General features: G+C 35.7%; 1 protein-coding gene across 2 annotated transcripts in view; it reads right to left on the bottom strand.

The window, feature by feature from the left end:
* Positions 1-1181: 1181 nt before the first annotated feature.
* The window catches only part of ZNF804A (zinc finger protein 804A), a 306700-nt gene continuing 281187 nt past the window's right edge, over positions 1182-26694 (bottom strand). Inside the window, exons 3-4 of one of the 2 annotated variants that reach the window (XM_021075928.2) lie at positions 6912-7042; positions 1182-4876 (exon numbers count right to left, since the gene is read on the bottom strand). In XM_021075928.2, coding sequence (XP_020931587.1) covers positions 1639-4876; positions 6912-7042 — 3369 coding nt within the window. In that variant the 3' untranslated portion in view covers positions 1182-1638. The remainder of the gene's footprint in view (positions 4877-6911; positions 7043-26694) is intronic. The other variant, XM_084999138.1, reaches the window with a different exon arrangement.

Below are 26694 nucleotides of genomic sequence, written 5' to 3'. Positions count from 1 at the left end.
TTTACATCAATGACTATTATGGCACATAATCAAGAAAGCAAACAACATAGATTTTTCCCTTTATTTCTCTTAAAATAGAATTCAATATAGATTATTCTGATATGGGAACACATGTTTAATGCTCAATATTATTTAAACTAACCCAATTCTTGAGTAATCATATAAAATAGCATTTCTTCAGTACAGCATTACTTAAAAGTTGTTCTCTCTTCAGAAGGTTTCAGATGGCCTCCCTTTTGCCTGGAGTCATTGCTAGTCTAGCATCCTTTATCATTTGCATGTGGTGAGGTGACCCCTCTTCACCAGGCATGCAGACTTTGTATTAAAAAAGGCATGGACTACAGCAGGTACACATTAGGAAACTCTCTTGAGAAAAATGTGATGTTCCCTGTTTTCTATTTAATAATTACATTCTTTAGAACACATGGAAGCAGCACTTAGATGAACAAGAATGCAGAGATCATTAAAAATACAGCATAATCTGGAAGGGTGACTCTAATTGTTCCTGGGTGATTTTGAAATATGATACACACATGACTACTAGAAAGATTTGCAGAAGGAAGAGCTATTTATTTACTGTCTTTCCCACTTCTAGATTCTCAATTAAGAGTATATCCAGATTGTATTTATGCCATTCTTCTCAAGATGTTATATAATAGTGATTAATTGTTAAACCTATTCCTTAATTCATGCCAACATTCTGCTATATGTGTACTTTCTCCAAATATTGAAAATAAACATACTACATTGGATAATTTTGATACACAAAATTTTTATAAGAACTTATATTGGTTACTTGCTATTCTTACCTCAGCACTGTTTTATAGTTGTTGGAAGAACACTATGTACTTGGCATATTTCATAGTTACCCCCAACCTCTTACTCACCAAATACTAAAATTACTTTAACAAGAATTTCTGTGGTTCATTGTTTAAAGGGCCAAGTGTAACTCTGAGTATGAGCAGCATTAAGACAAACAGAAAAGCAAATGGACCCGTTACATTTATTCTTAGAGATGCTATTATAGATTAAGTATTGATAGACTCCAAAGATATTCTGCTTAGCTTCTTAGGTTCAGAGATGCCATTGGATAAAAGGTACAATATAAATTCAAAACCTACTGTTACTATACATTCCCAAAATAGTGAAAACCAACTAAAAACAAGGATTTGACTAACTTAAGTATTTAACAAAAATTTATTGCAAGAGATATCTTTCACTGAATTTACAGTTTCAAGGAACATGGTACAAAACATAGTGCCATCAGCTTTGTCTAAACATTAAATAGGTGCAAATACACAGAGATTAAAAAAAACAAAGAGCATACTTTACAACATAAATTATAGTACTATAAATATATTTTATGTACATTATACATACTCTTAAGACATCATTTTAATATACAGAATATATTGTATTGATTTTCAAACTATTCAGTGCCTTAATAATATTATATATCAGAAACTTAAGAATTTATTTGTATCATTACACTTACAGTAAATGATTTCATATCAATGATGCCATATTTTGGCTAGTTTATGTCCACCATTTAAATAGGCAATTATCCACTTAGTTGAGCATTTACGCACATAGCAGTAGTTTCCACATGAGCATTTTCTTTCCCTTTCCCAGCGATGACTAGAAGAGGGGCTGTAGTGGGATGACTGTAGGGTGGGGGGAGAGCAGTGAGGGAAAGAGTGCATGGGGGAGAGGTGGGAAGGCCAGATGGCTAGGATGAAGAACTGAAGCTGGAATGATTGGCATCTGAGGAGGAGAAACAAAAGTTGGCTGATTCCCAGGACAAAGCCTTGGTCCTACTGGTCCAACTGAGATCTGAGGTAACGCCGTTCTGGTAAGAGCTGGGACCTGGGACAGAAACTGTTGGTGCGGTTGAAATACCTTAAAGGTCCCTGCAGCAGCAGCAGCGGCTGCAGCTGCAGCCGCTGCCGCATGCTGCTGCAAAACAGTGTGGTGGATTGTGGTTACAGAGGTAGAACATAAGGGCTGCTGTAAAGGCAAAGGCTGCAGAGGTGTGCTAGGAGGTGGGAGGGCAGCTGGAGGAAAAGTGAATTTGACCTTGTTGGCCAGCACATTGGGTGGTATGATGTGCTGGTAGACTTCACATGGTAGATTTTTGAATTTGTCATGGTTTTCTATTGGGATCAACAATGCTTGTTCTGGTAAAGCTAATGGAGCCAAGATTTGCTCTGTTGTTACAAAGGCATGGCCACTGATGTGTGCTTCTTTGAGTGGTAATGGTGGTTGTGCATTAAGGATTCCTGAATTAAAACACAGCCACTCAGTAGATGCTTCATTCATCTTTCCTTGTGGAAGGGCCTCAGCCAGTTCATAATGGCAAAGGTATGACTTAGGTTGTGGCTGTCTAAAGTTCCTTTCAATAGGAGTCATCTTGAAAGGAGTCTGCTTTTCATTAGTATTTATATTCTCACTTCTTTCTTTGTGTTTGAGCAAGGTACCATTGATTTCTTCTTTTGCTGGGGCACTAGCTATATACACTGACGTGGTGGGTTCACTGGAAATCTCTGGCAGTTCACCAGACGTGGTTTCCATTACGACATGCTCAGTTTCACCACTGGTTTCAGAAGGAAGGGGACTGCTGGTGTGCAAAGCCAGTCTGTTTTCTACTTGGTCTATTTGTTCTGAGTTCCTTTTGACATCTGCAATTTCTTGTGGTTTTATTTCCTCTTTTTTGTCTTCATTTATTATTTCATCCTGGTGATGTAATGAAGATTTAGTAGGATAATCTGCCTTCTCTTTGAGTTCCAAAGCTTCAAAACCAGTGTGGAATCTGCTTCTTTTTCTCCTCCGTTTCCTTTTAGGTTTACAAGGAACAGAAGCACTGGGTGGCCTCAAAAATTCTTCTGGTAAATAATGATGTTGATTTAAACTTTCGTCTGAAGAATAAGAATATGAATATTGTCTACGCTTTCGATGGCATCTTTCTGATTCATTAATGAGAGAATTATAACCTCTTTTAACCGCCTGGTTCTGACTCATACATTTCATATCATTTTGAAGAACTAAGTATCTGTGATCATGACTACAGCTGGACATTTTGGCTTTCCAACTACAGTAAGTTCTGGAGTATGTTAAATTATGTTTCCCAGGATGTACCATTGTTGAATTGGATTGTCCATTTAAAACAACTGAATTCTTTTTACAATGGTTTATAGAACTGATACTATCATTATTATTGTATTCAGTGTTCTGAGTTTTACACATTTCTTCATTTTCACTTAAGTATATGGATGCTGGTTTGGGCCTTTTATCAGGTAATTGCTGTGAATCTAATAACTGATCTGCAGCTAATAAATACTGCTTTCCTGAAACTCTTTCCAGTAAATTTTTCCTAGTTCTATCTGTGTAACTATTTCCTATTTCCATTTTGAAGTGAGTTTCTGATTCTTTGGTTTTCTCTCCATAATGATGGTGACATAACTTTCTTCTTTTTTTCTTCCTTCTACTTTTATGGAACCAGTGTTCATGAGCATCTTTCAATCTTATTTTGTTGTACTTGCCACCTGGAGCATGCTCTTTCTTCTGATTTTTAGTAAAAGTATATTTTTTTGTTTTTCTATTCCTACAGGAAATATTTTTATACCTCTGACACATATTCTCATTTTTTCCAGAATCACAGCTATTGGAGAGCTTATCATCAGCCAAAAGAGGAGTGACTTGGGTGTATTCATTTTCACTGCCTCCAATTTCATAATCAGTGAGTCCTGCAATAGATGTATCCTTGCAGCCTGAAACTGATCTCTTGTAGATGTCTTCCTTCTGCTGAGAATAAAGATCATTTAGGGGCAGCTTGTTTTTATCTAGATTGTTGTTTACTTTAGTGGACTTAAAGTCAAAGCAGAGAGGATTACAGCTATAGGAAACTGATGGTTGAGTAGTCGTGTAAATCAGCATTTCTGACGGCCACTGAAGAACTGTGGATCCATCTTTGTTAAGCACAGGTACAAATGGCTTGCATGGTCTTTTATGTAAGTCCGTTTTCCTATGTAAGATTATATTATCCTCTTCAGAATTTGAAGAGGCCAGCATGTCAGGGCTGTGACTTTTATTTTCAGCTTCAATTGTGGATGTATCATTATCCTTAACATTTTCCTCTGTGGTAGCTTGCAAAGATACACAGTCGTTAGCCACATCAAGAACTGTGGATTTATTTCCTAGCAGCTCAGAACTGTTGCCATTTGTAGGTATCTCTTCATTAAAAACAACATCTTCCACTGGAATTTGATCTGATAATGGGACAGAATTTTGACAATTATCTGTATCAGGTGATAAAGAGGGCTGAAACTGGCAAAATGGAGGTGAAAATAATGGATCTTTTTCACTAGAAACTTCTTTCATCTCTTGAGTTGGTGCATTTTCTTTATCAGTGCACATTACCTCTGGTGGGTGAAAAGAGTTAGCTTTCTCCTCAGAACTCAAAAGCACATCTGTTGGTGAAGATAGCTGAAGATGACAAGCACCGGGGACAAATCTACTTTTTCTGCTAAATCCCCTTTCCACAGAGGCATCATCATTGTAATCAGAAAAGGCTGCAGCTGACGACTCCAGCTTCACGGATGCTTTCTTTGGAAATGCAAAAGAAAAGCCAATTTTGTGTCTGTGAATTCCCTGGGCTTGATCTCCAAGTTGGTTATTTTTGGCAGTATAACTATCCGTGCTTTCTGGATCTGCAGCAACAGTGGTGACATCTTTAGCATTCTCTTGACTGTGAATCAAAGTGTATTTGAAATTTTCCTGGTTATTAACTGAATCCACAACAACTCTTTGGGAAATTTCATTATAATTTTCTCTCACAGTAACAGTTGTTGACTTGAACATGGGGCCACTTCCAGGAGCACTACAAAAAGAAACAAAACCATGTTCTTAGACAGGACACTTGTAAGGAAAACTACTCAAACACTTACATCTTAGAAATATCATTATAAGATTTTTTCAAGTTTTAAAATTTTTATAAGATAATTACTTTCATGTAGGGCAACAGCCTTCCTTAGTACCATATTTCATTTAGTCATTCATTATTGTTTGCGATGACCTAGAGAAGCTGTCTCTCATAGCTATTAACAGCAATGGTCAAAGACATTTCTATGCTCTCAGCCAGTGTTTCCAGACCAAACCAGGGTTTTTGTTTTGTTTTGTACCCCTATAGCCTCTTTAGTGACACTGTGGAGTATTACAGAATTCTCTAAAATAAAATACCTTTTAATTCACAAATACTTAACATCATTGATACTATATGGAAAATAAGAAAGTTAAAGAAAAACCTCTCATTCATGATGTAAGTAGTCTGGGAATTCAGTTCAACAAACATATTCAACCATTGTTTACAAGCATCTACCATAGGCTAAGTGACATAAAAGTTTGAGTCTTTTGAAATTGCTATCCTTTTTTATTTTTTACGGCATTACAATATACCATAAATAGTGAGTTCTTATTAAAAGAACTATATTTCCAGCACATAAACAAAGAACTACCTAATTATCATCTTTACCCCAACAGAATCATGCTGTACAGAATTTTCTGTGCTTTTCTAAAATGTTAGTTTCTCAGAAGTTATAAATGTCCTTCAGTTTTTCAAATTGAATGCTTCCTTTAAAACAACAGACTGTTTCATTGCCTTATGTGACATTAAGAAACAACACTACTCTTATTTTGCACCTCTTTAGAGGCACCAAATTATTGGGAAAAATCATGTGTGTGTGTGTGTGTGTGTGTGTGTGTTTTATGTGAAACATACTGTAGGCTAAGAAAAGTAATTTAGAATTGAAGTTTGCTTCTTTTGTACATATCTTATTATCAACTCTAATTCTCTTAATATATGAGAATTTATATCTATAAATGCTATTTATAGGACATTAAATTACATAGGGCCTATGATTCTCTGAAACATAAACTTTTATTATTTTCATTTACTACCACACAGGATAAAAATGTCTCGTTGGTACAGTTGAATCAGTTATGTTTGATGTTAACAGTCACTATAGAAGTCCAGATATATTTAAATTTTATTTTAATTTTTCCAAATCTGACATCTCATAAAATGTTTTGATATATCAATATCCACTGACACTATTCTGTATAAAATAAATTTGGTATAAAATAGCTTTGTTATATAGACAATAACCAGAGAGGTGTATTTAATGGAGGTAGGGGCACTCTAAAGGGTGGTCTTATTTTCATACCATTGTCCTGGCCTGAATTGTTGATTTCAGATTTACAGCACTGTAGCCACTCTCTGTCAGAAGCAAGTCAAAGTATAAAAGTTGTGAACTTTTAATAGTTCCAGTTAGAGTTCATTCACAGTGAAATTAATTTCGACCTGCCACTGAAGTACACAGGGTCTTCCTGCTCTCTCTCTGCTATATTTTATATATATATATATATATATATATATATATATATATATATATATCTCCTTTTTCTCTATCTTCACATATATATGCGGTGTATACACACACATATATGTATTCTTAAAAATAATTTCAAATAAAAGTTCTCCATTTCAATCAAAAAAATAAGTACCTCCTACACCTCCATTTATAACAAAGGCCCTAACAATAAAATGTTATGAATTTCACCAAGAAACAGAATAGCTTTCAACTAAGATAGTTTAAATAGCAGAATAATGTAAAATTTATTTTTTTACAAACCAAATTATAGCCATTTGGCTTTTTATTGAAATGTGCATTAAACAGGTGTTTGCATAAAATTCAAGTTCAATTTACTTTTTACGACCAACAGAAAGCCATGAAAATTTGAGTTTTATTCTAGGTACAAAAATAAACAGATTTGTGCCCTTTATTTGGTCTTTTATTTTTTCTTTTTTGTTGTTTTGTCATGTTTTAGGAGAACTTAACATTTCACCACACACTCACCATACAGTTTCCTTTCTTAGCTCAGCCAGCTTGTGCAGGCGTTGGAGTGCCTTTTCCTGTTTTCTTTCATCTTTCCTGGATTTAGATGCTACATTTCGAGCAAATTCCCTTTGTTTCAGTTCTTTGAGCCTCTATTAAAAAATATGAAAATGATTAAAATATTTGGGTCTATGGCAATGTCAAAGTTAATATTGTTGTTGGAATTTTCTAATACATCATCTTTAACCTCATCTCAGGAAAATACAGCAAATGTGACAATTCACTTCTAAAATATTTTCTTGCATTTTTGGTTTGTAAAAATTGCCAAAATATATTATTACATTACTTTAAAAGATATACTTATGCCTTAGTAAATTGGAATGGAAAACTTTCATCTTTGCTTATTGATTGTTTGCCAAGGTTCTCTGCCTAATAAAGCCCTACCTTTTGTCTTTTTTTTTTTTTTTTTCTTTTCTTTAGGGCTACACCTGTGGCATATGGAGGTTCCCAGACTAGGGGTTGAATCGGAGCTCTAGCCACTTGCCTACGTCACAGCCACAGCAATGCTAGATACAATCCACGTCTGTGATCTACACCACAGTTCATGGCAACGCAGGATCTTTAACCCACTGAGTGAGGCCAGGGGTCGAATCTGCATCTTCATGGATACTTGCCAGATTCATATCTGCTGGGCCACAATGGGAACTCCTAATAAACCCCTATTAGCTTGTACACTTCAGTTATATATAATAAATTTCATCATATTTTGATGTGCTCGATACCAGCAAGGTATCTGATTCTTTTCATATTTTCTAAGAAGAGTAAATGTATTATGTTAATCCATAAGGCAAATGCCCTCTACTAATGTGATTTAAAATAATCCTTCCCTTCAAATATCAGGCATATTTCCCAAATAATTCAAGATCTGGGAAGAAAATTAATCGTATTTTCATGGAAATTCTTTTTATATTGAGCATGTTTCATCTGTATTAAAGGAGCTCAGGTTTTGGGCTCAAGGCCAGAGAAAGAGCATGTCAATTTGAATAGAATTGATAAATAGCCATGCATGTGGCATGATTTAAGAGACACCAAAGTGGTCCCATGCCCCAAATATTTTCACTATAGTCTTTCACAGAGGCAGTATATAGTTATTAAACATGATTACTGTTTTTTTTTTTCTTGTGGAGCTCATGCTGTTATGCAATTGTGATATGTCAGTCTTAGACTAGGACTCTAAGATAATAAAACACATACTAGTCACATTTTTATGAAGTGGCTGAACAAAGTCTTAATAAATGCCATATATATATATTTACACACACACACACACTGATGTATGTCAAGGTCTTAGAACAATGCCTGATATATAAAAGACTGACTCAATAAAATACTTGTTGATTTATGTGGGAATTACTTAGATCCTCCAAACTAGGAATTTTCTGGCTTTAAAAAAGTTAGTCCTGCTAATGAAATAATATTAGATTCTTGGTTGTCCTAGATTGTATTAGCTCAATTTCTCTGACACAGGACCACAACCTAAACTTCAAATAATATCTAATACTTTAATTAATGGGGTTTATATAAAGTATGTATATGTATAACATATATAAGAGATTACTCTAGAACAATTATTTTAAAATAATACAAAGGTATTTTGAGATCATTGAACTGACATGTTTGTGTAGGAGTTTATTTTGGGTTGAATTCAGAAAAAAGAAAAGCCATGTCATAAATATCTAAATTGTACTAGTATTTCATAGAAAGTAAAACTTTGATATATATCATTACATTGATGTAACAATTAAAAGTAGCTACACTTTTATAATATATATTACATTATTTATCGATTATGAAAAATATATAGAATTAGAGTGTAACAGGCAACAAGGTTTTAATTCTAAATTTTAGATATTCATAGTTTTGGGCACCTTTTTCTCCTAATCATTGAAATCATATTAAGACCCATTCAATAATTTATTGGGAAGTTCCCGTTGTGGTGCAGCAGAAACAAATTTGACTAGTGTCCATGAAGACGCAGGTTTGATCCTTGGCCTCACTCAGTGGTCTGGGATCTGGAGGTGTTGCTATGTGTAGGTCATGAGCTGTGTGTTGGCCGTGACCTGTGGTATAGGTCACAGACATGGCTTGGATCCTGTGTTGCTGTGGCTGTGGCTGTGGCCAGCAGCTGTAGCTCTGATTTGACCCCTAGCCTGGGAACTTTCATAAGCTGTGAGTGGAGCCCCAAAAAGCAAAAAAAAAAACTATTGAACACCAGCAACAGTCACTCTATTAAATGGCTGTGAAATTTTAAAAAGAGTAAAGAAAATGCTTGTAACTTTATCTTGTGTATGTCTGTGGGTCTGTGACTATGTGTGGAAAAGTGTTTGTGAGTCTATGTTTACAAGCATTTTGCAGAAACTAGGAGGTAAGACACACAAGAAGAGATAACGGCAATCAGTGACTGAAATATTCTTACTGTGTCATATGAGGACAGAACAGGGGTGTGACTAAATCCCCAGGAAGGCCACTTGGGAAAAATAACATTTGATCTGGTCTTGAAGGATATAAAGAGTATGAACAGGAAGCGCTGAATGTTGGAAGTGGGAAAATAAAATACTTTTATATAATCATAGAAATCTGAGCATGTATATTCTTTAAAAATGCATGTAAAGAAGTAGGGCTAGAGGAGAGTGTATGTGTGGGAGTAATGAGAATTACAGTGTCCAAACAAATCATGGGGGAGCCTATCATATGATTAAATGTGACACTGAAGGACTTTAAGGAATGAAATGCCACAATGAGGTTTTCATTTTAAGATTCTTTTGGCATCAGTATCATGAAATTTTGCCATGGGACAAGATTAAAGACAAAGCAACCAATCAATAGAATATTACAATGAACCAGGTAAGAAACTTTAACAGCCTTCTCTAAGGGAGTTGCAGTGGAAAGAAAAAGTAGAATTAGTGACTAATTGGATGTGCATAATTGAATTACCTAAAGGATATGCATTGCTGTTCTGAGAAATACCTCCTGCCATTGTAACAAAGAGACATTCAATCAAGAGAGGATTTGGGTTAGGAAGAGGATGCTGACAGAGAGTTTCAAAGAAACTAGAAGATAAGTTCTCTAAAGTAAACACTTAGAAGAATCAAAGTGCTAAATGAAATGAAGCAAGAAAGTTGCAATACCAATAAAAGAACTAATGCTCAAATATTTTTTAAAAAATCTATTTATAAATATGATATTTTAGCAAGTAGATTAATTTTTCCTACTAGATCTTTTGGGAAGCTGGAGACAACAAATAAGAATAATAGATGGATATTTTAAATAAAATGTTTAGAATAAAAGTTAATTATATAAATATGCACATATAATCCAATTAAAAATACAATGCTTCTGGAGTTCCCTTGTGGCTCAGTGGGTTAAGGATCTAATGTCACTGTAGTGGCTTGTGTAATTGCTGTGGTACAGGTTCAATCTCTGGCTTGGGAACTTCCACATGCCACAGGCATGGCCAAGATACATACATACATACATACATACATACAATGCTTTTAGCAAAAAGCAAAGTTTCTTTTATAAATGAAATGCCCATAATTTCGCTATTTAGTATTTCAAATTAAACCATTCTGATTTTACTAAATCCACTCCTACTAACATTGTAGTTAAGTAACAAGGGGTCTGTTGATGACCAAATGCCAGTACTGTTGTGTTATCTGTGATAAACTGAGTGACTGACATGGCTGGAATCAGCCCCCAGGTGCTGATTTAAAGAACTGTGTACATTTAGAATGTAAATGTTTTAGTCTTGTAGAGGTTGTCAGGGAGCACCAAATACATTCAAGTGTTCCTACTGATCTCAATCTCCTTCTATGTACACAAAATTTTCTTATCTCAGTGACAGACTTTCTGATAACAAGGTAAATAATATGATTAATATTTAGGGACTGTTTAGTTACAGAACTTATAGGCCTGGCCAGATACTTTGCTTAATTTTAGGATAGAATTGATCAGTCTTTATAATCTTTCTTGCATTTTCCTGCAGCAAAATAAAGTACTAAATCATATATTTTATCTAGTTATCTTTTTTCTTTTTTCCTGTACCTGTGGCATATGGAGTTTCCTGGGCTAAATCAGAGCTGCAGCTGCTGGCCTATACCACAGCCACAGCAAGACCAAATCCAAGACACATCTGCAACCTACATCACAGCTTGTGGCAGTCAGATCCTTAACCCACTGAGTAAGACTAGGGATCGAACAGGTATCCTCACGGAAACTATGTTGGGTTCTTAACCTGCTGAGCCACAACAGGACTCCTATATCCAGTAATTTTAAAAGATAAATAATAGAAACCAAGTACATTCTTTTGAGAATGCCAAATGGAAAGAAAATTTAGGATCCACACAAATGAATATACTAGATAATATCTGTGAGGCCCATGGAAACATCAATGCTATTTCAAAAGTTTCCTCAACAATTTATTGAGAATCACTCAAAAGACATTTTTAGTGATAAATATCAAGACAGAAATGGAATTAGCAAATTAAAAGTATGTTAAAAGGAATTTGTGGGAGGATGTGGTCTAGCTACTGCATTGCAAAACACATTATAATGTACACTCACATGTAATTCAATATATGCTTTGAAAATATGCAACAAAGGATGAAAAAACTAAGAATCAATATTCTTTGGTTATGATATCATCTCAGAGGGTCTATGCTACTTTCCCACTGATTTATTTATTTTAGTCTAGAGGAAAACAGAATGTCACAAGAGCAACATGGGTCATTAATCCTCAGAGATGGACTCAGGAAAATCCATGGAGTTGGATGGTTGGGAAAGGTAGAATAATTGTGGCCTTAGGTTTGTGATGGTGTTCAGAGACTGGCAAAGGTTTATTCAATGTGAGAAAGAGCGAGAGAGAGATTTAAAAATAATTCATCAGTTTGTGTTTAAACACTTAGGTAAATTACTTAGTTTTACAAGTGCAAACCAAACTTTCATGAATATTTTCCATCTGTATTTTATACATCAGTCTGATTATATCCAAAAGATAGGTTCCTAAAAGCAGAATTACTAGAATAAAAGATAAATATGCACTTTTTTGAGGTTTTTCCAAACTGCTATTTATAAATTTATACTATTTTTGCACTCTTCCAAACAGTATGTGAGAATAAATACCTTATCAATGTTGAGTAGCATCATTCTAAATTTAATTGACAGTCAATAAGTGATATATCATTAATGTTAAGCCTATAATTCATTTCTTTACTATGAAGCTGAAATATTTTACATACATATTAGCCACATATATTTCTTCCTTGTAATTAATATTATTCCTTAAAATTTATTATGCAACATTACTTTGATCCTAAAAATAAACACATGAGCGAACATGGCTAGCGTTACTATCCATATTTAGTGATGACAAAACTGGAGCTAAGCAAGTTTTAGAGACTTATTCAGAGTTGCATGCAAGTGATAGAACCAGATTGGAGTCAGTTTTTCTGGGAATGTTTCCTGTGATTTATCTTCTGTATTTACTTTGCTGTTATTTAAGCTAACTCTTAAGATCAGACTGATTGGGATGCGATGCAGATACTCATTTATCTTTCAGCAAATACTCTTTGAGTGTCCATTACCTGTCAGCTGGTATTCAAAGCACAGGTGATATATCTGTCACAGAGGAAAAAAGCTCTGTTTCATGAAATTTTCATCATAGTTGAGAGAGACAGATATTAAAACATTTTGCATAGTATCATAGTGAAAAGTGCTGTGGATGAAATGAATTTAAGCTGAGGGTGCATGTGGTAAAGGGAGGGAGAACAATTTCAAACAGAGTGATTAGGGAAGGTTTTCTATTAGGATTATTTTATGTTTAACAAATTGCCATAACCTTAACAGCTTTAAACAGCACACATTTACTATCTCACATCTCACATTTATTATCACACAACAAGCATAAGTCAGTGTGCTTGTTCCTCACTCAATCAAGGTGTTGGCCAAGATGTTTTATTTTCTAGGGGCTTGTCTTGGGAAAAAAATCAACTTACAGTCTCCTTAAGGTTGTTGTTAGAGTTCATTAACTTGCGGTTGTAGGACTGAGAGCCCTAGCTTCCTACTGGCTGTGGCCAGGACACTCTCTGAGTGCCCAACTTTCAAGCAATAGAAATCAACACCTAGGGAGTTCCCATCATGGAGCAGTGGTTAATGAATCCAACTAGGAACCATGAGGTTGTGGGTTCGATCCCTGGCCTTGCTCAGTGGGTTAAGGATGCGGTGTTGCCATGAGCTGTGGTGTAGGTCGCAGACGTGGCGCGGCTCGGATCCTGCCTTGCTGTGGCTCTGGTGTAGGCCAGTGGCTACAGCTCCGATTAGACCCCTAGCCTGGGAACCTCCATATGCCATGGGAGCAGCCCTAAAAAGGGCAAAAAGACAAAAAAAGAGAAAAAAAAAAGAAAGAAATCAACACCGAGTCACCAGTATAGCACTGTTCCCAGGGGTGATCAGCCATTACCTAGTGATAGGTTGCTTATACTGGACAGCTTCCTTCAAAGAAGGGTCAGTATTTTGTCCTTCCTGCAATATGTTTACTCTAGATGTGGACTTACTGTCCCTCCATGCAGCACTTCTGTCAAAACTACAATCTATAGACTTACAGAGTGTTATTTATACCATCATGAATTCCCCCCGCCCCAGTTTTGATCACTGTTCTGATCAAGGAACTCACTTCACAGCAAATAAAGTATGATAATGGGTCCATGCTCATGACTTCACTGGTATTACCATGCTCCCCACCAAACGGAGGTAGCTGCTTTAACAGAATGGTAGAATGGCCTTTTGAAGACTCAGTTCTATCTCTACCTTGGTGGCAATACCCTACACCTGGAAGTTAAAGCTGCTACCTTGTTTCTTTGGGTTTCTTATGCCACTGAATCAACAGGCAAAGAAGGCAGCCTCTGTACTGCATGAGATGACTGATCCTGATTATCAAGGAGACAATTAACTGCTCGCCATAGTGGAGGTGAGGAAGGCTATGTCTGGAATATAGGAGATCCCTTTTGGTGTCTCTTAGAGTTATTGTGCCCTGTGATTAAAATTAATGGAAACTACAACAACCCAATTCTGGCAGTACTACTAATGGCCCAGACCACTTGGGAATGAAGGTTTGTGTCACTCCACCATGGAAAGAACCATGTCCAGCTAAAGTGCTTGCTGAGGGCAAAAGGAATGGGTAGTGGAATAAAGCAGTTATAAATACCAACTATTACCACATCCCCATGACCAGTTATGGAAAAGAGGGCTGTCATGGGTATTTCCTCTTCATTTTATTATGAAAAAAATATATATTTATTTTCTTTCCTCCTTTAATCTCTTATTCCATAACATAAGATATACTGAATTCACATCATACTAGTTAAAGTGACAGGATACCAAGGAGAAGAGTGAACATCAGCTCAAAACTCTGCATTATCTTCTGGGGAACAAGAGAATTCATTGTCAGTTGCATATAGGATAGTTGTCTCATCTTAGGAAGCACATTACCTGGTGTTTGTATTTAGAGATAATGTACAGTTTAAGGAGAGTCTGTGGGTGCCAAATTGACAGGGGGTAGACTTGTGATGGTTAACTCTATGTGTTAGCCTGGCTAGGCCAAAAACCCAGATATTTGGTCAAATGCCAGACTAGATGTAACTGTGAAGGAATTTTTTAGATGAAATTAATATTTAAATAGGTACATTTAGATGCTAATCTCATCTAAAAATCTTTTTTGTTAATCTCATCTAAAATATTTTTTAGGTGAGATTAACATTAAATTAGATGAGTAATCAGATTTACTCCTTAAATCCTAGTAAAGAAGATTAGTTTCCATAATGTGGTGGGTCTTATTCAATCTGTTGAAGCCCATAAGAGATAAGTCCCCCAGTAAGAAAGATGTAAGAAAGATGTACGTCCCCAGACCCACTTTAGATGAGATTGCAACATCAACTCTTTCTTGGGTTTCCAACCTGGCAACCTTCCCTACAGATTTTGGACTTGTCATGTCTCACAGCATGTGAGCCAGTTCTTCAGGATAGGTCAACAGATAGATAGACATATGGACTGATAGACAAATAAACAAATGTAATATATCATATTATCTGGAGAACAGTGATTAACATGTTTCCACCAGAGGATGAGTATCTAGTTATGATGTTTGTGGTGAACAAAGAAAAATGCCTTCACATTATCAATTTCATTCTTCAAATTCATTAACAGAATTCCAATTTTGAGGTGGGCAGAAGGATATTCAATTAAAATAATAAAAATCTCCACCTCCCTGAGAAAAGACTGGATATGACACAGGCCTCACTAACTAAATTGTAAATAGGTGTCTCTGAGGAAATAAATAAATAAATAAATAAATAGTCTCATTAAAGAAAAAAATTGTTTTTTAAATCCATGTTTTTCACTTCTTATCCATGTGTAATTGTGAGTATTAGATGGGGAGCAACCATCTTTCAATTGCAAGGCTATTAGTAAGGCAGAGAATATCTAGACGCTAATGATAGCAGAGATCATCTTGTGTTTTAGTGAGTTATGAACCCAACTAGTATTTGTGAGGCTCTGGGTTTGATTCCTGACCCCGCTTAGTGGGTTAAGGATATGGCATTGCCTTGAGCTGTGATGTAGGTTGCAGATGCAGCTCCTACATTGCTATGGCTGTAGCGTAGGCCAGCAGCTACAGCTCTGATTTGACCCCTAGCCTGGGAACTTCCATATGTCACACCTGCGGCCCTAAAAAGGCAAAAAATAAATAAATAAATAAAATAAAAAGATAGCATCATTGAATTACTGCATCATCTTAGGATTGATTACCTATGTAGTTTGGAAAAAAATTAAAATTTAACTTTTTAACTTGCAGATGAATGTAATCTTAGCTTATATATCCACTTACTAGATGTGTGAGTGGATAATGAATTCATATTCTTGGATCTTTGTTTCCTCAGATGACGATGCTGATGATATCTAAAGTTCCTTCTAGTTTTTACATTCTAAGATTAATGCTGTGTTGCTGAAACGGCTTTTGTGCACTGATGCCCACCAAATTGAATCTCAGCAACAATTTTTGGGTGAAGGAGAAAATAATAGTTGATAACTAAATAAATGTATATTTCAGAGCAAAAGTAATGATGATCTTGTTAAATGTTTTCCCTAATACAAGTAAATCCATTACTCCTTTGCATTGTTCTAATACTTCTGTTCGTATTTTCATATATCTTAGAAAGTTACTATATTACCCAATATTACTGTTTCCACAGGCTTAAAATTTCCTTTAAATTCCCAAGAGTTGTTTCCATTAAGAATTATTTTCAATGGTTTTTGAAAAATCTAAGTGTGCTTTCTATCTTACATAGAGTTTCTTTAAAGAATTACAGCTCTATCACCATCTCTATTTCCTGAATCTATTTAACTCTCTTGGAAGACACTATGCACTGGGTTCTATTAGAATGTTAGCAAATATATTTCTTCAGGGAAGGTTAAGATATTAAGTGAATGGCATCACACTTCAATGTGTAATTTCCTTCTAGTCATTATTTAATCAGTGGCATTATGCTGAGTGAACCTGTGGAAGATTCTTTTTTAAATTTCTTTTCCCATTACTATCATGAATGTGTATCATTTGGACTTTTCTTTTGGCAGCTTTAAAAGCATCTAATCTCTTAATGGCATATCAGATCTGAACACTATCTTTCCCCAAGGCCTCTCATTCTTTAGATTCCATTAACTCAAGTTTCTCTTTGTGGACAAAAACTCATTTTAGTTCTAATATAAAAGTCTTTGCAATCTGTATGTGTTATGTCTAAAACTGATTTCCTGACCATTCAGTTCATTTTCTTAAGTGCTGGATCAGAAGTGTCTCATGCATTGTAAGTGCTCATGAATGCTTGTAAAATTGGATTGGCACAGGATAGCAGTGATTAACTTCCTCATAAAATAGGAGGTTTTGAAAATTTGCTAACAAAAATCTCACTAAGATCTTTGGTAGTAAAGGGAAAGCAATGGAAACTTGAGACTAAGAAATATTGATACTTTTATTTTTAAAAAAATATATCAACTTGAGTGTATAAACGTGAAAAATAGTTAAGAATTGTGACTCAATATTATAAGGAAATACAATGCAGCTACTACTAGTAATTCTGAGTTTAAAATATGGGATGTTGTTGTACTATAATGCTAATTTTAAAAATAGCATGCTAATAACTTTACAATATAATTAAATGTATCTACATTTATAGAAATAGACTAAAAATTCCAGAAACACACAAACACTAATGATATTTCTATTCATAAGTTAAATCTGAAGAATTGTATTTTTTTCATTACATGATATTTTCCCATTTTTTTCTTACTAGCATGTTTTACTTTGAGAAGAGATTTTTAAATTTAAATTTGACATATAAAATTAGATACACTTTAAAACTGAATCAAAAAGTACCTTTGTATGGATCTTCCCATGATACATTCATATTTATGGCCTAATAAATAACTAGTTGGTTCCAAATACTTCCGAGCTGTATAACATGCACAAGTAAATCAATATATCCAATACCAAAGGATAAAATTAATTTGGTGAATTTTTATATACATGATTTTTAACAACATGGATGGAAAAATTGTAGGTTGGTTAATATTTTAATCATCTTGTTGGCATACATATTGGGAAAGTAATATGTAGGGACAACAGTAGTCAAAGTCTGTGAAAAATACAATAAAACATATAGACATAGGAGTTCCTGTTGTGGCTCAGTAGAAAGGAATCTGACTAGTATTCATGAGGACGCAGGTTTGATCCCTGGCCTTGCTCAGTGGGTTAATGATCAGGCGTTGCTGTGGCTCTGGTATAGGTTGGCAGCTGCAGCTACAATTCTACCCCTAGCCTGGGAACCCCTATGTTCCGTGAGCGCAGCCCTAAAAAGACTAGGTAGATAGATAGATAGATATACACTTTTTCCCCCTCTCTTTCAAAAGTATTTTATATACGTAATTACAGATGACTTATAACTTAGTATGTTATAAAGAAATAAACTTTCTGGCTGTCCCCAGAGAACTCTGAGCTACTAGAGGCTGCTGCATTTCTTGCCATAGAGCTCCCTACACGTTCAAAGCCAGTATCTGAGAATTTTGCACATGCCAAATTCAGCTTATTGTTTGCATCTGTGACTTATTAAACAAGGCAAAGAAAACTGCTTTTAAAGGACTTATGGGATTAGATTAAGCCTAATGAGATCACCTTAAAGTCAACTAATTTGGGATCCTAATTGCATCTGCAAAATCATTTCACTGTAGAACAGGGATTAAGGCCTGACTGACTAACAAGAAGATGTGTGTCTTAAGGGGCTAGGAATCTTAAAAGTCTATATATATTAGAGAATCTTACCTATCATAGGAATAAAGTAGAGATTGAAAAGGAATGTATTAGTTTTAAAGATACAAAGTCTCATTTCTTTCTTTTCTTCTTCTTTTTTTTTTCAGCAGCACCTGCATGGCCCGCATGGCACGAAGATGTTCCCAGGCCAGGGATTGAACCTGAGCCACTGCAGTCACAAAGCTGGATCCTTAACCCACTAAGCCACAGGAGAACCCCAAGACAAAAAGTATCAAATACTCTGGTAAAATCTTGGATTGTATTCTATCATTACACAAAGTTGGGGCAACAACCCATATATATATATAATTTTATAATGCTCTTAAGGGAAACCAGCCATTTCAAGTAAGTTAAAAATGTCTAATCCACCAAATATTTTCCTTCCTTTTCTTTCCAGTGATCAAATAAGATGACAAAACATAATTAAGAAAAAAATTATAAATTTCCTCCAAACATAGAAAATGAGACGGAAGTGGCCCTGATGTTTGAAGAAATCCAGATTATAAAGCCAATTGGATTAGATTCACAGGAAATACAGATAAGGAATAAGGCAGCTCAGAACAATGAAGCAATTGTGGTGATTCCAAAGGGCAATTCTGAGAATCTGCAAATTGGGTGGACAAATGCAGAAGTGATGAGTGGGCCTAAATGTAATTATTAGACTAATTTAATAACTGGACTCTGAATAGCTAGACCAGGGTTTCGTCCAGCAAAATAAAGACCTACTTCAGCAATGAAAGAGGAACCTATCTCCTCTAGCTAGACATTCAACATAAAATCACCCTAGATGCCTATAAACACCCTTTGCCAATAAACACAAAGCTCAGGATGTGCATTCAGTTCAAGAAAGAGATTCACTGGAAACAAATTTATAGATTCCATTCTCTGTACTGGTCATCCTAGTCCTTCCAGAGGAAAAATAATGACACATTACCTACAGAGAAATGAGACTGAAATTGAGATAATCAGTAACACTGAATGACAGAGGACTGAAAAAACGCTACTAATTTAAATCTCTGAGGGAAAATTTTTGAATCCAGAATCTTATATACTTAAGCAAATGTTGAGAGAAAGAAAACATTTTAAGCCAGAGCAAGGAATTCCCGCCATGACTCAAGGGGTTTAGAATCCTACTGAAGTAGCTTAGAACCTGCTAAGAAGGTGCAGGTTCAATCCCTGGCCAGGCACAGTAGTAAAAGGATCTGGTGTTGCTGCAGCTGTGGCATAGTTCACATCTGTGGCTCGGATTTAATCCCTGGTCCAGGAACCTCTGTATGCCATGGGTGCAGCCATAAAATTTAAAAACAAAACAAAACATGCCAGAGCAAAAAACAAAAAAAATTGTTATCTGATTATCATAAATATCTTTTGTCAGGATAAACCACAGTAAAAGAAAAAGAAATACATAAGAAAGGATAACATGAAATATAAGAATCAGCAGCAAATGAATATTGTAAAAAAGAATCAAAGAAAGCTCACCAGAATTTAAAAGGAGCCCTCTGAATCTTAATGCTAGGGATAGTCTCTTTCAAGCAGCAGGATTTAGTAACTAAGGATTATGTACCCTTCTTTATATGTTCAGTAAGGCTTGTTTCTATAAAAAATACTGACTTAATCATAAGCATGTATATTGGTTTTGGACATAAAATGAGTCAACATAATAAAAGTATATCAAAGAATTAATTACAGTTATAGGACAAGAATAAATTTAACCATATTCTTTTAACAGTTTCAAATTGTTGAACTTATCAGAATTCTGAAGTAAGGAAAAAGTTAAAATCCGGGCAACGTTCCCTTATTTATTTATTTTTTATTTTTTGTTCATAGCAGCTTTATCTATGACAGCCAACATTGGGAAACAGCCAAACTGTTCTCAAAATCTCAAGGTCATTACGCTGAGTGTAAAAAGGCAGTCTTGAAGGGTCACCTACTGTATGATTTTATTTTATGACATTTTTGAAATGACAAAATTATAGAGATGGAAAACAAATTAGATGTAGCATGGAGATGTCTGCGGTGGCTGAATTGTTGCAAATCTTTTTGTTGTTGTTTATTGAAGTATAGTTGTGTTATTTTCTGCTGTATAGCAAAGTGATTCAGTTATATATAATGTTTACACTCATTTTAATATTCTTTTCCATTATGGTTTATTATAGGACTTCGAATATAGTTTTCCGTCTGTGCTATACAGTAAGACCTTATTTATTCCCTCCATGTCAGATTAAATTCTTTATCTTTTATATCAATGAGTCAATATATCATGACTAATGCTGATGAATCAAGAAATAAATAAGGGAGTTCCCGTTGTGGCGCAGTGGTTAACGAATCCGACTAGGAACCATGAGGTTGCAGGTTTGATCCCTGCCCTTGCTCAGTGGGTTAGGGACCCGGCATTGCCGTGAGCTGTGGTGTAGTTCGCAGACGCAGCTCGGATACCGCGTTGCTGTGGCTGTGGCGTAGGCTGGTGGCTACAGCTCCGATTAGACCCCTAGCTTGGGAACCTCCATATGCTGCAGGTGTGGCTCTAGAAAAAGGCAAAAAGACGAAAAAAAAAAAAAAAAGAAATAAATAAGGAAGAAAACATTTAAAATTATAGGAAAACTATGAAATTCCCATTGTGGCTCAGCGGGTTAAGAACCTGGCATAGCATCCCTGAGGATGGAGGTTCAATCCCTGGCCTCGCTCAGTGGGTTAAGGATCTGGTGTTGCTGCAAGCTGTGACATATGTCATAGACACAGCTTGGATCTGTAGTTGCTGTGGATGTGGCATAGGCCAGTAGCTGCAGCTCTGTTTCAACCCCTAGCCTGGGAACTTTCATATGCCATAGGTGTGGCCATAAAAAAAAAAAAAAAAAAAAAAAAAAAAAGAGAGAGAGAGAGAGAGAGAAAGAAGGAGAGAAGGAATGAAGGAAAGAAGGAAGAAAGGAAGAAAGAAAGAAGAGAAAGAAGGAAAGAAAGGAAAGAAAACTGTTAGGTACCATGTGGATAACAGTATATTTAATGAAAATCTTATGTGAGTAGGAGATAAAAATACTAAGCCTTCATCTTCCAAAATACTATATCAGAGATCAGTCTAAAATTAATCAGTCAATAAAAGGAGTTCCTGCCATATCGCAGTGGGCTAAGAATCCAACTGCAGCAGTTAGGATTGCTGTGGAGGTGAGGGTTTGATCCCCAGCCTGGTACAGTGGGTTTAAGGATCTGGCACTGAGAATTTGATCCATGGCCCAGGAACTTCCAGATGCCACGAGTGTGGCCATAAAAAAAATCAATAAAAGAAATATATACATAAATAATACTTGAATATGTAATTTTAATAAGAACTTTTAAAATGGCTAAATTTAGTTACCTCTTGAGTCTGGGAATGAGCTGAAGAGATAAGGACATGATAATCCTGGACCATTCTATATATTATAATTACTTGTTCTATTAAAACCTGTTTTACATTTTAAAAATAACTTACAAATTTTGGAGTTCCCGTCGTGGCGCAGTGGTTAACGAATCCGACTAGGAACCATGAGGTTGTGGGTTCGGTCCCTGCCCTTGCTCAGTGGGTTAACGATCCGGCGTTGCCCTGAGCTGTGGTGTAGGTCACAGACGCGGCTCGGATCCTGCGTTGCTGTGGCTCTGGCGTAGGCCGGCAGCTACAGCTCCGATTCGACCCCTAGCCTGGGAACCTCCATATGCCGCGGGAGCGGCCCAAAGAAATAGCAAAAAGACAAAAAAAAAAAAAAAAACAAACTTACAAATTTAAATGGTTAGAAGAAAACATTTAACATATAATAAAAATAAAGAGGAAGATACTATATAAGCAGAATTTAATGATCCCTATATAGCACTGTCTTTATTACCTTTAAAAATAAAAATGCTCTACTTTAAAACCTGGTAAGGATAGATGGAGTCCATTTCTAAATTTCAAAGAATACTAATGAACTAAAACTACAAACAAGTTCTCCATCAGTCCTTGCCTAAAAATAGTGCCAAGACTATGTCTTAACTTAATCGAAATTATTAATGATAGATTAATAAGAAACCCAGGATTTAATTTTTTCATTCTTTTTAGACAAGGTTATAAATGATTACAAGATTTGAACTTTTTCTAAGCTAATAAAGACTTTCCTCCTTGACTAAAATAAGTAGATTTTAAACCTTTGGAAAATGTAATGCTGTAATCATGCTTGTGAACCTCAATGCTTATTAACTTTCAAATGCCAAGCCATGACAAAAAAAAAAGTTAACATGTTAGCTAATATATACAGCACTAAATTATGTAATTGGACAATGGTTGACAGTATAGGACTGGATTCTGAAAGACTTTTGTCAAACCCCCCATTCTACCACTTTTTAGCTGTTTAACCAGTTTCCTTATTTGTAAGTTGGCCATAATAATTATATATACTTGATATAGTTGTTGTAAATATTAAATGAACTACACCATTCAAAATAGCAGAATTTCTGGGATAGAGTAAGAGCACTGAAATATTACAAACTTTTATACTGTATGTGTAGTAACCTTATGCTTATAAACATGAATATCTAGTAATCTGTATTTAACGAGCATCAAATTAGACATATGGGTTGCTGCCAGGGTATAGTAGAGAATAAGAAAAATAGGAGTTGGAGTTCCCATTGTGGCTCAGTGGGTTAAGAATCCAACTAGTATCCCTGAGGATATGGGTTGGATCCCTAGGTTAAGGATCAGTGGCGTTGCTATGAGCTGTGTTGTAGGTCGGAGACACGGCTTGGATCCAGTGATGCTGTGGTTGTGGTGTAGGCCGTAGCTATAGTTCTGATTCAACCCCTAGCCTGAGAATTTCCATATGCTTCAGATGTGGGCCCCCCAACCCCGACAAAATGAAAAATAGAAGTTGATAAAACAGTAGAGTATAGATCTTCATAGCAGGGAAACTGACCAGCTGCAGCATTGCAATTTGGCCAAGCTGTTGCTAGTAACTGACATCTCTGAAGAAAATAGTTCCTAATGGCAAGGATTACTCTTGGTTATGGCAGGGTAATAGTCTGTTGTATATAGACTACATTTTCTTTGTTCATTCATCTGTCAGTGGACCCTTAGGTTTTTTCCCAAATCTTGGATATTGTGAATAATGCGTCAGTGAATGTGGAGTATAGGTACTCTTCAAAATACTGATTTCATTTCCTTTGTATTTATACCCAGGAGGGGAAATGCTGGGTCATATGGTAGTTCTATTTTTAATTTTTGAGAGATCTCCTAATTCTTTTCCATAATGGCTGTACCAATTTACCTTTCCACTAATAGTGTAGATGGGTTCCATTATTCGACACACTTGCCAACAGTTGTCATCTATTGTCTTTTTGATATTAGCTATCCTCTCAGGTGTAAGATGATAATCTCATTATCATTTTGAATTGCATTTTCCTGATGATAGTGCCATTTGCAACTGTATGGATAAACCTGGAGGATGTTATGCTAGGTGAAGTAAGTCAAACACAGAAAGACAAAATATGTATGATCTTACTTTTATGTGAAATCTAAAAAAGTTTAGCTCATAAAAGCAAAGAGTAAAATGTTGGTTCCCAGGGTGGGGAAAATGGGGAGATGTTGGTCAAAGGGTAGACACATTTAGTTATGTAGGTTAGGTATATTCTGAAGATCTAATGTACAGCACTGTGACTATAGTTAGTAATACCGTAATACTATCTGTATTACGAAGTTTGCTAGCAGAGTAGGTGTTAAATGTTTTCACCACAAAAAATAACTATGTAAGATGATGGATGTGATAATTACCTTGACTTGTTGATCATTTTACAATGTATGCCTATATTTAATCATCATGTTATATACCTTTAAGAATCATGTTGCAGAACCCCAATGTACATAATTTTTGCTTGTCAATAATACTTCAATAAACCTGAAAAAAAAATCCTAATGAAAGGCCTCTGACTTATTTTCTAAGAATACTGCTCACTGAATGGGAGGCAACTATGACATCTTTTTTATCTGATATAATGGTATAATAATTTTGGACTCTGCAATTACGTACTCCTTAGCTGAGATTCCTAGTTAGAGTAAATGGCAATTTTACAACAAATGACAGTGAAAAACAATAACAAAAAATTGTATTGAATTGTAGTTTACGCTATAAGCTTAAGACAAAATTGTTTGTTTTTGGGTTTTTGTTTGTTTGTTTGTTTGTTTTTCCAGGGCTGTACCTGCTCCATACGGAGGTTCCCAGGCTAGGGGTCTAATTGGAGCTATAGACGCCAGCCTATGCCAGAGCCACAGCAATACAGGATCTGAGTGGCATCTGCGACCTATACCACAGCTCACAGCAGTGCCAGATCCTTAACCCACTGGGTGAGGCCAGGGATCGAACCCGCAACCTCATGGTTCCTAGTCGGATCTGTTAACCAATGAGCCACGACGGGAACTCCAGGATAAAATTGGTTTTAACTTAAAGCATTACTAATGACGAAGGAAACCAGGTCATTTACAAATGCCACGGTTTCTTTAAGATAAAAACAAGAACAAAAACACTCAGAAGTACAACTTAACCCTAAACCTCTGACGAAACAGGCATTTTTCATTTAAACTGTCATGAAGAAGTCCCTAAGTAAAACAATCAGCCAAATCTTAGAACAACAAAATGGAACAACACACTTTCAGAGACCAGTTGACCAAATTTGTATGAGACATATGCTAGTACTGTCTTCAAGTACATTTTGGGGAAAAAGGTAGCCAACTGTGTATATAATTTGGAGATACTTAATAAATCAATATAGGTATACAAATGGAAAAATAAGATAAAGTGTCACACAATACTGTGCACGCACATACACATGGATAAATTACCTCAAACATCATTTCTAATTTGAAAATATGCCATTATAACATAAGTTCCAAGACAAAGGTCTATAGTAAAGTATAAAAAAGAAAATAATAATAAGGGAAAGAAAACCTTTTATTTCCATGATTATTCATGGGTATGAACAATTTTCTAGAGTTTATAATAATATTATTTAGTGCAAAAATATTCATTAATAGTTTAATAAATCTCAAAAGGCTTTCATAGCACAACAACCTACTGCTACCCTTAGGAATTAGCACCCAGGGTGATAGCCATGAAAATTCACCATTCATTTTTCCTGCTGAGGAGAGCATAATTGATCCATAGGCCCAGCAGCTTGTCATGAATGATGATCACCATGTTCATGCCAAGATTCTGCTTCCTATCAGCTTGTTTAAGTCTGGGACTGAGCATGGCATCAGTACTAACACAGACCCATTTCTGCAAGACTGGGGATTTCTGCAAAAGCTAAATTTGACTTAAAGTTCCTACATAAGCCTGGCCAAAGCTTTCATTATGTTCTGCCCCAGTCTTAAACTCTACTCACCCAATTATTCTTCCTTTCCCGTATACTGAAACGTTTCAGATTTTCATTGTGACCTAGAGGTTCTTCCTACCTTCTTTGGTTCCCTCTGCTTTTAGTCATTTGTTCCAAAAGATATCTCAATGGTCCAATTCAGTCTTACAGGGAATTTCACAGAAAACCCAAACATGCACAAATTATGCCAAGAGTGGTCTTAGAAAACAGATGGTAAGATGCAGTATTCTAACTGGTTCAATAGCTGCTTGGTGGGTAATTAGTGTGGGAAGTACAGATACTTTACAGCACAAGGTGAGAGGAGCTTAATTACTAAAGGTTTCCTTTCCAATTAAGTGGAATGCCCTTGGTACTACAATCCTTCAAGTCTTTGAAGATACAGAGTGAATAATCCCTACAAGGATACCATCATTGCTAGTTGTAACTAAGTTATATTGAAATTCTACAGAGGGATAAAGACAAACTGAGAGACATTAACAAATAGTTAAAGGCAAAGTGTAAGAGCAAAGATACCATAATCTCCTGCATGGAAGAGCTGACAGATCTGAAGAACAACAGACTATCTGCCGGATTCTTCTAACCCGATCGTTTTTCCTTTTGTTCCCCTCTCTTTCACAGGTGCCAGACCTGTATCACAGTCTGGAAGGCTTTCCCACCCTTTTTTGGTTCCATGCTTTTTATCCTTCATGAATTTTACCCCTGTAAACATTTATTTATTCCCCCCATGTTAAACATTTATTTTCATTTGGCCTCTTATTTTTGAAGACTCAAATCCATGATTTGAGGATACGGCAAGTAATTGGATTATTAAAAACAGAGAGGGGAAAATAGTTGATGTTGGGGTGAATATTTCTGAATAACTATCTGGCATCAACTCTTTCCCTGCAAAATTGTATGAAAGATCTGAGGTTTTGATGAGATTTACCCCAGACCCTACACTTGAAGTATACCCTGAATGGCTTAGACCAGCTAGCCTCCTCACCCCACTTCACATACTTTTTAATCCAGGAATTAAAATAAGCCATTGAT

The sequence above is a fragment of the Sus scrofa genome, chromosome 15, assembly GCF_054392235.1.
Source record: "Sus scrofa isolate SSC_HxYL_T2T_F1_AM1 chromosome 15, Sscrofa_HxYL_maternal_Yorkshire_Landrace_v2.0, whole genome shotgun sequence".
Lineage (NCBI taxonomy): Eukaryota > Metazoa > Chordata > Mammalia > Artiodactyla > Suidae > Sus > Sus scrofa.
Note: the sequence above shows the minus strand (reverse complement) of the source record. Positions and strands in the feature narration are given on the sequence as shown.